General features: G+C 39.2%; 1 protein-coding gene across 1 annotated transcript; it reads right to left on the reverse strand.

Annotated features, from left to right (window-relative positions):
• Window positions 1–5,690: 5,690 nt before the first annotated feature.
• On the reverse strand, window positions 5,691–13,170 carry LOC108244746 (corticotropin releasing hormone binding protein). Its single transcript, XM_017431184.3, has 7 exons — window positions 13,062–13,170; window positions 12,903–12,984; window positions 11,511–11,668; window positions 11,037–11,247; window positions 9,310–9,452; window positions 6,384–6,501; window positions 5,691–6,303 (listed from the first exon to the last, which is right to left on the reverse strand). Exons 1-7 carry the CDS (start codon window positions 13,140–13,142, stop codon window positions 6,149–6,151), a joined length of 948 nt encoding a protein of 315 aa, XP_017286673.1. The 5' UTR covers window positions 13,143–13,170; the 3' UTR covers window positions 5,691–6,148.
• Between the last annotated feature and the right edge of the window lie 1,576 nt (window positions 13,171–14,746).

Genomic DNA, 14,746 nt, shown 5'->3' on the forward strand with positions numbered 1-14,746 from the left:
CATTAAACAGAGGAGGAGGTCTCAGATTTCAGCTTTCAAAAACATATAATGGAGCTTTAGGCCTGATCCCCAGTCAGTTTCACTCCAATCAACAGAGTGGCCCATCAGTGAGTCAGACAAACAAGGACCCTAATGAGCCTCCATTGTTAGGAGAGTGAGAACAATCTGCAAACTATCCAGCTTACATCACATCTCAGCTTTAAAAGCTCAACTCCACACTCTCTATTTCTGAATTGAGAAAGCTCCTCGGATGAGAAGCGAAACGTCTTAAACTACAGAATAGAAGTCCAGTTGTTTTTTAAAGGGTACCGTATTTTCTGCACTATAGGGCGCACTGGATTAGAAGACACACTGTCAATGAATGGTCCATTTTAAAGCGCTCCGGACAATTAGGCACATCGTCGTGCACCTCCCAATTTTTGTAACTTTGCACGGACCGCACACCGCGCTCCATTCAAAATGGACAGTTTCGGTGCTCTAGCGGAGCTGGTTTGCCTGTATCAGCATTTAAATGATCCCTCTATGAGAGATCACAAAGATAATCAAACGGTTCAAAACTCACAGAAGAATACTGCACCGACGTAAACGTCAAGTATCAACACCTACACTGTACGCTGTGCGCAGAACCCTGCACAACACTTCAGAGCGTGACTATAACTGAGCCCTAAGGCTGCAAGCGGTGCGGCTTAGTTTACCGATGTCCTACTAAAACATTACGACTTCTTACATATATAAGGTGCTCTGGATTATAAGGTGCACTGTTGGTTTTTTTGAAAATTGAAGGCTTTTAAGTGCACCGTATAGTCCGAAAAATACGGTGTTAAAAACCTTTGTCTGCATCTGTAAATTAAAAAAAAGAAGTTATTGGAATCATATTGATGCTGCAACAAAAAGATGCCTATTGCGTACAAGCTGAAAACAGCCCAAAATTCTCCAATGAAGACTTTTTTTTATTTATTCATTTATTTTTAACAGAAACTCATTTATTCATTTGCCTTATGGGCCCTCTTTATCATATTGATTCATATTACTTTAGATGAAATCCAACCAGTCATTATGAGAGGAAGATTCGGTTTCATTTAGGAGGGTAGGACACTCAGCTTCTCAAAATATCCTGAATGCAGCCAGAGGCGACACATTTGTCAGTGGGGCCAAGTTAATTTGAGACCTCACTGATGAATTTTAAAGAGATAAATATACAAAGGACATCTGCACTGAACAAAAAGTGTTGACAAGATTTAAATAAATATTCTTTACTAAACTACTATGTATCAAAGTGCAGAGAAATGATTCAACACAATCAGAAGCATCCGTGTATGGTTCGTTCTTTGTTTTTTTTGTTTCAAAATAAAATTGCAAAAACAAAACAAGCATGTGTTTTTTTGTTTTTAAAAGACCATTTGTTTTGTTCTCAGTGCATATTGTTTTATCTTGGACTGGTGTATTCATGAACTTTATTTTGTTTCAGTTCAGTTTATTTATATAGCACCAATTCACAACAAAAGTTGTCTCAGGGGACTGTACAAAAAACATGCATTATAAGAAACCAATTAGTAAAAGTTATCTGTCTAAAGAAGCCAGCAGACTGCGTTGAATCTTCACTTCATCGCCGTCTCCCATCCTGAGCAGCACATTGGTGAAAGTGGAGAGGAACTACTTTTACAGGAAGAAACCTCCAGCAGAACCAGAACCTCAGGAAGATCAGGATGAGTGACTATCTGTCTCAACCAAGTAGGCTTAGAGAAGAGATTGTTTTTATTTTGAGTCAATCTGAATGTTGGGTATTGAAGTTCCCCCTGTCTCTTGGCTTGCTTGTAGTGTCAGGATTTGGGTTTTCTTTTTGTTTTTGGGGTTATTGTTTTTTTCACGTTTCTGGCTATCCTGTGTTCAGTTTGGGTTTATTGTTTCTTTTATTTTGTTATTTTGGTTGTCTTCATGTTTAGTCTTGTCTTGTGTTCCTGTCATCATTCACTTGTCCTCAGCCAATCACCTGTTTCCCTGCCACGCCCATCTTCACCTGCCCCATTTGTAATCACTCACCTGTGCCCACGTCTCCTAATTACCTCCTGCCTTTAAATCCTGGTCATTTTCCTCACCTGTCGTTGGTTCGTTGTCACCTCAGTGGGCTGTCTGGTTTCCCCTCATGTCTTGCCTCTTGTGTTTGCTACAGTTTGGAATTTATTAATGTTTTGTTTTGCTGCCATGTCAGCACTTGTTTTTGTTTACTTATTTTAAATTAGTTTTTTCCTGAAGCTCATCATGAGTCTACACCTTGGGTTTGCCTCACTCTCCACCACACATGACATATATACATCCATGAATGTCTGGCCTTAAAGTTGGTGTTTTCAGACCATCAAGGACAATCAAAGGTTAAAACAGACTCAATGTAAAATTTATTTAAAAAAAAAACACTATAAGGGCTCGGTCAGCATAAAAGCATGACTGTTTACAAAGGCAATAAAAACGCTGCAGACACCTCTAACCATAGCTTTTCAACATTTAAGATATAATTCTGTTTGTTATCGATTGTGGATCCCGAGTGTTTCTACCTCTCCACCTGATCAACAACAGAGGCTGGAGACTAGTGTATGAAGTCACATTTCTGTAGTCTATGACACATTTAACTGTAAAAAAGCATTGTCACACCAGTCAATAAATTTCTTGACAGTTGGTCACTCTGTAGAATTACTGAATCATCAACACATTTTAAGGTAAAACAATCATTGAATCAAGTCCAGGTGTCAATGCTGCTTTAAATGTTGGCTCCAGTACTGCTTATTTGATAGCAGAAAATAAAGCTGTAAAATGTATTTTTATATAAAGTAATGCAGTAAGTTTTTCTGCAAAATATTGCTAAATGAATATGTATGTGTGGTATTTTGAAATGCACAACACTTCCAGCACAGAGCGTCGAGATCTGCTCTGAGCTCATGCTGAGAGACAAATTATTGATAATCTTCCCATCAGAGAGGCTCGATTCAAATGTCAAGCTTCATTTTCCCAATCTGTAGCATAAATGAAAAGCTCAGTATGTCTGCCATCACCACAAGCAACCTGTCGGTCTAAAAGTCACTTCTGTCAGCAACATTTAAATGTTTTATAAAAGACTGCACTGTGACTGTTTTTCAAATAGCAATTTAAAGACAGAAGTGACTGTCACAAACTAAAAGATGCTGTCTTAGATTACTGGTGTCATGAAGTGAATGTGTCACCATGCTTCTTTATTTATTACACTCAGCACAGAAAGAATAGACAACTGAGATAACAAGAAAAAACTGCAAAAAATATGATTTACATTAATAAAGATAAAAGAAATAATATATCTTTGTATACCATGCAGGTCCTTTGGTGATTAAAAAACACTTTAAGAGAAAATATGAGTCATGTACACTGTTCTTGAGTTAGATAAAAGTGAGCACTGTGGGAATCGAGTATTGGGCTTTCAACTCCAGATAACCATAAGATTTCTTTTTAATCGAGAATAAACCATCTAGGTAGTGTTTACAATTCAAATGTCTTTTAATGTGAATTTCTAGAATAGTTGTTTTATTTGGATATCTAAATGAAACTTTTTTCTTTCAGGGGTCTCCACAGCGAGTGTGCCTGAGCTCCTCTGTTAGTCTGTTCATCACCAGAGCCAACAAGAAGGGCCTCATGTCTTCACAACACCATTACTAGGCAGTGGGTCAGTTCAGTGACTTCCTGTTTTCTACTGGTTGGACTACACTTTCAACACATTCTACTAAAATCCTGAGTGCATTTACAGTAATTATGCAAATAAGCAGATGCAAAAGATTAAAATACCTCAGCCTCAGAACGTGATTTTTGATCATACAGAGAGGAGAATCACACATGCAGAGCATTTTTACATCAATTTACATATTTAAATGGAGCTGTGTCAGGAGAGGTGTTTTATGTGGTCAGGAAGTACAAAGGAAATGTTTTGGACTCGTGTATACACAACGTTTCATACATCTGGATTTGTTTTCTGTGCATTACTGTAATGATCTGTGAGTTCTTTACTTCCTGGTGGGCGTGTCCGACTCCTCCTGCTGGTGGAGTTTGTTTTCCTCCACACCTGAAGGAGATGAGCATTGCTTACCCAGTGGTAAAGTCTCTGAGCCAGTCTTAGTTTTGCTTGTCATCAAAGAAATTACTTACCTGTGTTTTTGTCCTTTTTTCACTCAGTGTTTTCTTGTCTTGCCTGAAGATCCAGTCTGGTTTTTTGTCTCCACCTGTTCAAGAGCCCAGCTTATGGTAATCGCTGATATCCTCCAGTCTCATTCACCGTTGCTGCAACTTGTGGATTATGGGCCGCCTGGTGTTTCTTCCTGGACACAATTACCTGAACACCCTTACCTCGGAAGAAACCACAGATCCTACATCCTGTGCAGAACTTCGCCTGACATTTTTGTAAGCCTCAAACCATTTACTTTCGTTCATTCAATCCTCCGTCATACACTTACCGTCTGTCTTCTCCGCTTTTTCAGATTCTGATCCAATCCAGTTTTTGCACTACTCACTGTAAATAAAACCACTTGCCTGATTTCCGCCTCCTGTAGTCTACCACGCTGCTCAATCTTTGACGTCATAGACTTGTGACAATTTGCTGTTTTCTCAAGTTACATAGTGTTTCTGTAGAAAAATCCACACGTCTTAGTGTGCGAGGCCCCAGATTCCCAGGTTGTCCCTGATCTATGTATTGGTGTGAGGGTATGTGTTAATGTGGCTCATAAGTGTAGAAAAGCTTGGAGTGGTCAGTAGGACTAGAAAAGCACTTTATACATGCAGTCCTTATGAAGCCTAGGCGTAAATTCAGACTGGAAGACCTGCTTCAGCCTCACCTGCATCTAATCGCTGCGTCGAGCACCTCCACTCCAGCCTATCAGCATCAGACCACGCTTCCATCTCAGCCCATCAGCATCAGACCGTGCCTCCAGTGTATCCAATCAGGAAGCAAGCCTTCGTTTAAAAGGACTTCCATCATGGCCCCATCCGTTCACCGGCAGAACTTCAGCCCACCTCCGCCCCTTCTCCACCTCCAGTTTCCCAGCTCCCTCAAGCTTCCTTCCCTCTTCGACCTCCACCACCAGTGTCCGGCCCGGGGAAGACGCCTCTAATGCTCAACCTGAGCTTCTCCTCGAAGCGCATTGCTATTGTTGACACTCGCGTCTTCCTCCGAGGTCCGAGCGCCAAATATCTCATGTCATTCATGTCAAATAAAACCATTTAATTGCAGCTTCTCTTTGTCGTGAGTCTCTCCAGGTTGAATTAGCATGTTGGTGAAAACCCAGTATCCCCTAATAAAAAGTCCTGCCATTTGTCTTCAGAAGTTGTTTGAGATATCTCAAAAAGGAATGCTAATACAGACAAAATAGTAATTAAAGATAGAAGTTTTGCTTAATTATATGATGCAGTGTACTGCCACATACCAGAGTCAAACTTCCAATTTCCTCAAGACATTTCAGAGATGTTGCACTCAACAGACCGGAAAAGTCAGACACTTTCATGCTCTAGTGGAAGCATGGTCAACCAAAACACATGACGCCTCCAACCGTCATGGGTAAAAATATTCCTAAACTTAAAGCTGGACTGTTTCTCTTTTTGTTCAGCTGTCCATTTAAAAGTGAAATATATGTTCTGACAAGTAAAATAAGAAGTAAACCACAGCTAAATGTTTATTTGCAATGCAGTATAATTTTATTACAAAAATGTTTTTAATCAAATTTAACTGCATAATGGCATTGAAAACACCTATTTGCTTTATGTCACGTGAAATGACTCAGCACGTTATGTCTCATCCACACAAACAAAATAACATTAATTATAGCACCATTCCGCTTCAAGACTCACAAATCCTAACAGAAAACAGTAAGTCTCATGTCAATACATACATGTTTCATACAAAGCATAAATAAAAACAGCATTTCCATCAAACACACTAAAAACATTTACATGAAATATATTTAGCGACAACAATAAGCCATAAAAGATGAAACCTTGGGGGGAACAGGAATGTCACTGAATGTTGCAGATGGATCTGATTTTTCATTTTACATCCGTACCTTTGGATTAGACACTGACTGAGCATGATTTCAAAATGTTTGAAGTCAAATGTTGCATTTGTCACAATCTGATCCTGATGGGATCAGTTGTTGAAACAGAAATCTTCCACATTGTTGAGTTTGATGGTCTGTAACTCCTGGTTGTTCAGTAGTCTGTAGCTGAAAGACACCCGGCTGACAAAGTTCCCGCTGGACACCATCCTCACCACTGTGTTTTCACAGCCAATCTTCATATGAGCTGCAGGATACAGAAGACAGAAGCATGAAACCTCAGTCACACTGTGTGTGTTACAACAGGAGAAGAAGGGGAGTTCTTACTGGGGCCAGTGAAGGAGATGCAGAGGTCTGTGATGGGAAGCAGCTTGGATGTATCAATGCCGTTTCCTCCCAACAACTGCACATAATCCCCAGACTCTACACATCCAGGTAAGGATCTCTGTGGAAAACATATCATCCATCAGCAGGATTTAAATAAGGTTATCTCAGCACAAGACCGGAAGAAATTCAAAATGTGGCTTTCACTGGAGATTGAGCTTCCCAGCAAATTACTATACCTGTTCCTTTTCTGCTGTGGTGTGTGAGATGGATGTTATGGATCAAACTATAAACTCAGGACTACCTGTTTAAGACTGACTTTTGGATAGACCAGCACTTTAAACATGAATAAACTGACCATTTGAAAGTCACAAAAACATCATTTTAGTCAGCTTTTGCAACAACTCAAGTGGGTAGAAAATATAAATATTTATAACCCCAATTCTAAAATGTTAGGATCTTGTATAAAATGGAAATAAAAACAGAATGCAATATTTTAAAACCTTATAACCTGTATTCCATTCTCAATGGAATATAGTAAACATGAAATATTGATGGCAGCAACATATCAGCTTCTAGAACTGCGCGGCTCAAGGTGGCTGCATGTTGGAGCAGCTCTGTTCCTCATTCTGAGATATTGCTTTTGAAAATGTTATTCCTCCTATTTTCTTGAAGTAAATTACTCTTTTTGGATCATTATTTCCTCTGATATTGGATGCTGTGCAGCTGGAAGGATTTTTACTGAAACCTTTTTTACTTTTGGACATTTTGTTATGATGCGTAACCATGACAACAAGTGTTAAAAGTGAAGAACGCTGAACTCCAGTCATGGTCAGAACCAACCAGACCGCCTGTAAATTCACAGGAGGCAAAGCTCCCAGGAAGCAGCTCGCCACCAGCAGCGCCCCCGGCCGGCAGAGTGAAGAAACCTCATCTCTACAGGCCCAGGACCGTGGCTCTCAGGGAGATCCACCACTAGCAGAAATCCACCAAGCAGCTCATCCAGAAGCTGCCCTTCTAGCACCAGGTCCAGGAGATCGCCCAGGACTTCAAGACTGTCTGAGGTCTGAGGTTCTTCAAGGACACATCGGGACAGACGGCTACAAGAGATCCTTCCTGTCCACAGCCATCAACTCTTTAACGAAACCAGGATTATGAGCTACAACAACATTTCATTTCCCTTTGGGATTAATAGAGTATTTTTTCAATTGAATTGAATTGAATTGAATTGAATTGAATCTTAAAACAGTTGTTGCTGTGCCATGTTTCCCACTGTGAAGCATCCGCTCCTCTTTTAACATCTAGGACCTGGGGAGAGCAGCTGCTGGAGGTTTTGGAGGGAATGTTGTCCCATTTTAGCCAGTCAACAGTCCTGGGTCATCTTTGCTAGATTTTCTGTTTCATGATGCATCAGATGTTTTACCTGTAAGAGATCTGGACTGCAGGCAGGTCAGTTCAGCACCTGGACTCTTCTCTTCTACTATGAAGCTGTGCTGTTGTAATGGATGTGGTATGTGGTTTAACATTGTCTTCACTAAGAAATACATAATTTGGATGGCAATGGAATTCCAAATTTCAATTTGTCTGACCACAATCAGGTTTTTTTTGTTGTTTTTTCTTCTGGATGGTGTTCACATGTAGCTTATTTGCAGGAAAGAGCTTGACCCAGCTGTGATTACAGACCATGATTAGTGGAAGTATTCCTGGTCCGTGCAGTGATGTCCAGACCAGAATCAGACCTGTTTTTGTGAACCCCTGCCTACCTTTCCCTCTGAGAGATTCAGTCCTCTTACTGACCTGTTGCCAGTTAACCTGATTCATTGCTAAATACTTTTTCAGCTGTTTCTTATTTCTATCATTTAATTTTATGTTTATTTATTTATTCACATTTTTTAATGTAGTATAGATAGTAAAGCACTTTGGAAACAGTGCTAAGAGGAAATTGGTTATGTTGTAGTGATGCTTTGGCTGTTCTTATAAAGGTGGGGAAACAGATTCCTTTGCAAAATTGAAGTAAAATAAAAATGCAAAAATGTGCAGATTTTGTTTTTGTTAGGTTAGACACTTTTAGGTTTAGGAAATTAAATTAAATTAGTCTTAATAGTTGAAAAAAAACATCTGTTCATCCACAACCCCNCACAAACACAGTTCAGTGACACCAGCCTGGATATTTACTTGTTTTTGTAGAACTTGTTTAAACTTCACCAACTCTTGAGGGAATAACGAGCCTCATTAGCAGCTAAGAGCTCTGCAGCGGTCACCAGCTAATCTGTTTCTGTGTTCGGTGCTAAGAAAGAGGGAGTGCAGCGGTTTTATCACAGCTTTAGTACTCAAAACACCAACACTGTAAAAGTGTTGCCTGAAAAACAACAACAAAAAGCTTAACAAGCTGAAATGCTGCCGAGAGTTCATACAGAGCAGCAGGCAGGTGATAATTCAACTTTACAATATGCAACAAAGTGCAAAGTGTCAATGCAAACCTAAAGATTTGATTTTATTTTCATTATAACAAGCAGTTGTTAAAGGACTGATCAGTTTTGTCAAACAAGACAACACAACACACAGTGGCTTCTGGAGATAGGTACCAGCTCCCCGTAGTGGGTAAAGAAAATGGATGTTTGACGTTATTTAATTAGTATTTATGCTAGTTCTTTGTTGCTGTTGTTTTTGTTCCATGAAAAAAAACAACTAAACACCATCCAAAATGATGTTTTAAATGAACAAAACAACAGTCAAGGTGCATTTTGTCACAGCAAATTTAACTTTCACATTCAGTCTTAGGAAATCAAACGTTTTTAAATAAAAGAAAGGAGTTTAAATTATAATAAAAAGCTTTTTTTATTTGTAAAATATAAAAACTGGTACTGAAACTAAGGAGAAAACCTTCTAAACTACACAGTGACAAAGAAATGAACGCCTTCAATCCTACCTTGGGGAAGTTCCGGCGTCCCAGGCTGAACTCTGAGATGTCGATGGCGACGGGATAAATGATGGAGAAGCTGCAGTTTCTGTGCTGCTGTGGGATCACCATCGTGTAACTGCCCTCTGGTGACTGAGAGATGACGTTGCAGGCTGCAGGGAGAGAGGGATGCTGCAGGGATTACAGCTTTAATGAATGCAGGAGGAAGATGCTCTCATCTTCAATAAAGGACACACTGAAAAATGAACAAGTCGTCTGTTTGGATCTTCTCATAAGGCTTAAGGGTTTTTGTCTTTTCTAGGTTTAATTTGGAAAAGTTAAACAAAAGTTCAGACAAATAAACTTTGCTTTTATGCAAAATTCAAGCTTTATTAATTATGTGAATGCTGACTCAGCATTTTAGTATTTGTAATATTTATACCTTTTAAATTATTTAACTATAGTTACTATTTTTTTCTCATAGAAGTGCACTGAGAACACTTTAAAGCCTTAAAAACTCTACACAATTCAAATTTTAGCTTTTAGCTACTTTTCTGCTGGTTTTAGCTTTCATTTTACTGTTTTGCTCATTTCAGCTTTTAGGTTGTGCTTTGCTGTTTGTAGCTTCTGATTTGATGCATTTCAGTTTCTGCTGGTTTAACTAATCCCAGTGGTCATTCAGCACTCAGCATTCTCACTGTTTTCACTGTAAATGCTCATTTTTCTTGTTGAAAATGTGATTTTCTTCATTTTTGTTCTACAGTACATTTGTTGCTGATTTTGTTAAAAGATCACAACTGATGGCAAACTGTCCCTTTATTGGTTTCCTGTCAGTTTTTGGATTTATTTAAAAATGTTCTTCATTTTTTTAAGTTTTAAACTGTCTGGTGCTGCTATATTTAATTGATTGTCTTCACCTCTACACACCAAGAGGAACACTCTGCTTTATCAGCCAGTTTCTCCTGGAGGTCCAAAGATTCAAGTTCAAACCTAAAGGTGGTCAGACGTTTGCAAAGGAACAATTTAGATTTGAACACACGCACAACTCAGGCTGAAGAGATGTTAAAATCCTTGCTTATGATGAAGCATTTTACTTTGGTTTTAGAGTTAAATAAAGCATGTCAATTTAGTACTTTCACAATTTTACAAACAACAATCATCAATCCACAAACACAAATATCTGACAAAACTACATCCAGTCTGTGAGTAAAAAGGAAGACGAGAGCAGAAAGATCGTATATGTCCTGCCCCTTTCTTAATAAAAATACAACAATTTTCATAAACATTTATCCACAAATTATCAATCTTAAATGTTATTTTTTCACAAGTTCATAATATTTCATTATTTTTATCAAATATTTTTAAATTATTTAACAGATAAGCAATTTTTTATGTCATCAACAAGATCATTCCATAATTTTACTGTATGTACTGAGAAACCTATCTGCTTTAGTTGAGTTCTACAAATAAACGTTTAGAAGATAATTTCCTCTAACGAGCTCCGTTACTGGGTCTCTGTACAAATAATACTTATATAAATTAGGTAGATTATTTAGGAAACAATTTCTTTTAATCTTTCTGCATAAATAATAAGGCTTTAGGATAACTGCATCTTTAAATTTCAATGTTAGTAAAAGATGTTGTACTGTATGTATGTGTTATTGTTGTTGTTGTTTCATTTTTATTTTGATTTTGTTGATGTAAAGCACAAATTGTACCCTGTGAGTGTCAGATTACTGATGTGAGCGTCCACTCACGGAAGGGGTTGATGTGTTTCTTGACCGTCAGGGTGAAGCTGCTGCCGGCGCTGTGAATGCGGAAGAAAACCACGGCCACGTTCTGAGAGGAGCGCACGTTGTTCCTCACCGAGCCGGAGTCACAGTAATCCACGTAGCGCTCGTACAGAGGCAGCGGGTGATCCTGGGAGCTGGGAAACTTCTCCCCCTTCATCACCCACCCGTCGAACACCTTCATGGGTCACATGGACAGAAAAGAACTGGCTTAAAGCAGAGATTTACAGAGAATGGCTGTAATTAAAGTAAACATGTTCAAGGGGCTTTTTGTGTTTCTAATCTTAAAAGGTTAACTGAGGTTAACGAGGACTCCCATCATTCCCAGTGACTCCTGCTATAATCACAGGATGATTAAACATGTTTTTGTGAGAAGTTGCAACAAGATGCTGCCTGCAGGTCTTCAGAGGAGCGAAAGGAAAGGCTCTTCTCTTTTCTCACCGTGATGAAGTCTCCTCCACTGCAGTCGATGTCGACTCGGTCATACTCCACACTGATCACCTCGTTGGGTTCTGCCATGAAGAAAGCAGCACAGCTGAGCTGAGGAGACTCTGCTGTGAAGGTGAACTGACCCTCCACTGCCACCATGTCCACACACCCTGGGAGACAAGCAGAAACAAAAACACTTACTCACTTCTTTTAAATGTTAACAGTGAAGGGAAAGTTTCCCAGTTTTTTATTTTTTGTTATCTTGTTGTGTATAGTATTAAATATTACCCATGAAGATTATTTTAATTTGAATCAAGTATTGTAGCCACTAAATGTAACTTATAAAAATGGTCAAATTTGGATTATATTCCATTTTTATTTTCAGTAACAACTACAACTATATATATTTGAAAAAAAAATAATTCAACATATTAGTCCTGAAACATCAACATTAACAATTAACTTCTTTTAATGGTTCATTCAGGGTCCAAAAGAGAACCATTCGTCTCCATTGTTATGGCTTAACAACACAGATAACTTAGTCAAAGTTAAAAGTAGGATCTGTCCTAAAACATCTTGTTGGGAAAGTTCTGTGCAAGAAGCTTTGATTTTATATCCTCTCCGTCTGATAACTCAAAGACAGCCGAGCTGAGTTTATCTCCTGATCACAAACATGTCTACAACTTTGGCATCAATCAGGTTTTTATTTCTATAAACTTTTACACCATCATCAATTTCCTATTATTGTTTTTGCAGACATATGAAGAAATTCCTGGATGTAATAATTGTTAATGAGCTGAAAAATGTCCAAATTATATTTAGAATGTAATTTGTATTTTGTATCTTCATTTGATTAAAGAAATGTTAAAAACCATAAATATTGTCTAATTAGGTGTTTAAGCAAATGAATGATCATTTTAATCATTTGACTAATTACATTTATAATTGGTTTAACTTTAACTAACATAGCTGAGTGATACATGCCTAAAAACAACCCAAGTGCTTTAGGCAAAAAGAGAAATAACAAAGAGGCAAAAGAAGAAAATAAAACCAAATAATATAGGCAATATACAAGGAAAAACAAATTATAATGTACCTAAATGTTCAACTAGCTATGCAAAAAATAGTTAAAACATGTCTGAACATATCTCATTTAAATTGATTGTGATTTCATTTATTTAAGTGTTATTTAGCTGCTACATTCAGGTGTTTTTAAACTCAGAAACATTGGTTCTAATCTGCCAGAATAAATTAAGTGTAAATTGGTAAACTGGATACATTTCAATACTTTGTTTTTACAGTCTGTGTCTTTATTAAAAAGTGTAAAAATATTGCAAATGAAACTATTTTACACCACAGAATGGGTTAAAGTTACTGTAAAAGTCATTTGGTGCGTTAACTCACGCAAAGGTCGGCGGAACATGAACACGTCGGCTGTTTCTCTCCTGAGCTCCGAATACAGCTCATCCTTTGAGATGTCGTTGCTCTGCGGAAAGGAAAGAAAAGTATAAAACTGGAATACATAACTTGTATTTTTTTAAAGAAGAGCTGCGTGCCTCTCACCTGGACATATCTGAGGTCTCCTTTGAGGACGGACAGACAGAGCAGCAGGAAGAAGAGCTGCTGCCGGAAGGTGCGCTCCATCACCCGGCTGAGTCTGCGCGCTTCACCTGCACCGAGCAAGTCTGGCATGCGCTGCGCTCGTCCCTGCCTTTTATACCTTCAGCCCCTCACAGGGGCCGCGGACCCTCACCCCTCCCCACCTCTGCTGACCAATCGGCTGTTTGTGACGAGCAGGCACGAGATGAGAGCTACAGAAGAGGAAGAGCTGGAGCTGGGCAGCTGATAAATCCCAACTCAGGAGCTACTCCGCTCCTCATTTTCACTTCCACTTTTTCTCCATGGAAACAGAATAACATAATATTTTTATTTAGCTAAACAAAAGCGTAACATCTGTAATTAAAGGCCTAACAGTCAATGAAAGAATGCTTGTTGCCTGCTGCCTTTCATGCCAGTTTTATACTGAAATCATCATATGGGGAGAAAAGCCTACAGAGTCGGCCATTTCTATGGATACACCCTAATAAAATGGGAATGCTTGGTGATATTAACTTCCTGTTTGTGGCACAATAAAATATGGGAGGGGAAAAACTTTTCAAGATGGGTGGTGACCATGGCGGCCATTTTGAAGTTGGCCATTTTGGATACAACTTTTGTTTTTTCAATTGGAAGAGGGTCATGTGAAACATCAAACTTGTTGGGAGTTTCACAAGAAAAACAATGGTGGGCTTGGTTTTAACGTAACTTTATTCTTTCATGAGTTATATACAAGTTTCTCACCACTTGTAAAATATGTTCAAAGTGCTGCCCATTGTGTTGGATTGTCAGTGCAACCCTCTTCTCCCACCTCCACTTCCTGGAAAGTGGATTGGTCGTCGTGGGCCAGTTGGCCCCCAAGGTCTCCCGATCTGACACCCTTAGACTTTTATCTTTGGGGTCATCTGAAGGTGATCGTTTCTGCTGTGAAGATACGAGATGAAGCACCTGAAACTACAGATACTGGAAGCCTGTGGCAGCATTTCTCCTGCAGTGTTGCTATCAGCGTGTGAAAATGCAGTCCTTGATACAGTCCCACCTCCACATTGAAGCTATCCGTCACTCCTACAGCACACCTCATCACTGTCCTGCTGTCCTCATCACTGTCCTGCTGTCCTCATCACTGTCCTGCTGTCCTGTACAAGTCTAACATCATTCTCTGCCACTCCAGATTTCCTCATACAACCACAGCTCCTCCCTGCCGTTTGCTTTTTCTAAATCCACAAAAACAATAAAGTTTATTCTGACCCTCTCTGTTCCTCTCCATCAACATCCTCAAAGCAAAGATGGCGTCTGTGGAGCTCTTTCTTGGTATAAAACCATCCTGCTGCTCACAAACAGTCCCCTCTTGTCTAAGTCTAGTTTCCACAGTTCTCTCCCAGATCTTCATCATGTGGCTCATCAACTTAATTCTCCTGTAGTTGCTACAACTCTGTACATCACCCTTGTTCTTAAAACTGGCACCAACACACTTCTCCTCCATTCCTCAGGTATTTTAACAAGCCTAACCTGCTGCACATCCTTTCCAGCCTGATCCCTCTGTCTCAGCTGATACAAGTCCTTCTCTCCCTCCTTAGTGTCCAGCCTCTTGTACAACTCATCATACGCTTCCTGTTTTGCCTTTGCTACCTCCATCTTTGTCCTGTTGCATC

Source organism: Kryptolebias marmoratus, linkage group LG14, assembly GCF_001649575.2.
Source record: "Kryptolebias marmoratus isolate JLee-2015 linkage group LG14, ASM164957v2, whole genome shotgun sequence".
NCBI classification, from domain to species: domain Eukaryota; kingdom Metazoa; phylum Chordata; class Actinopteri; order Cyprinodontiformes; family Rivulidae; genus Kryptolebias; species Kryptolebias marmoratus.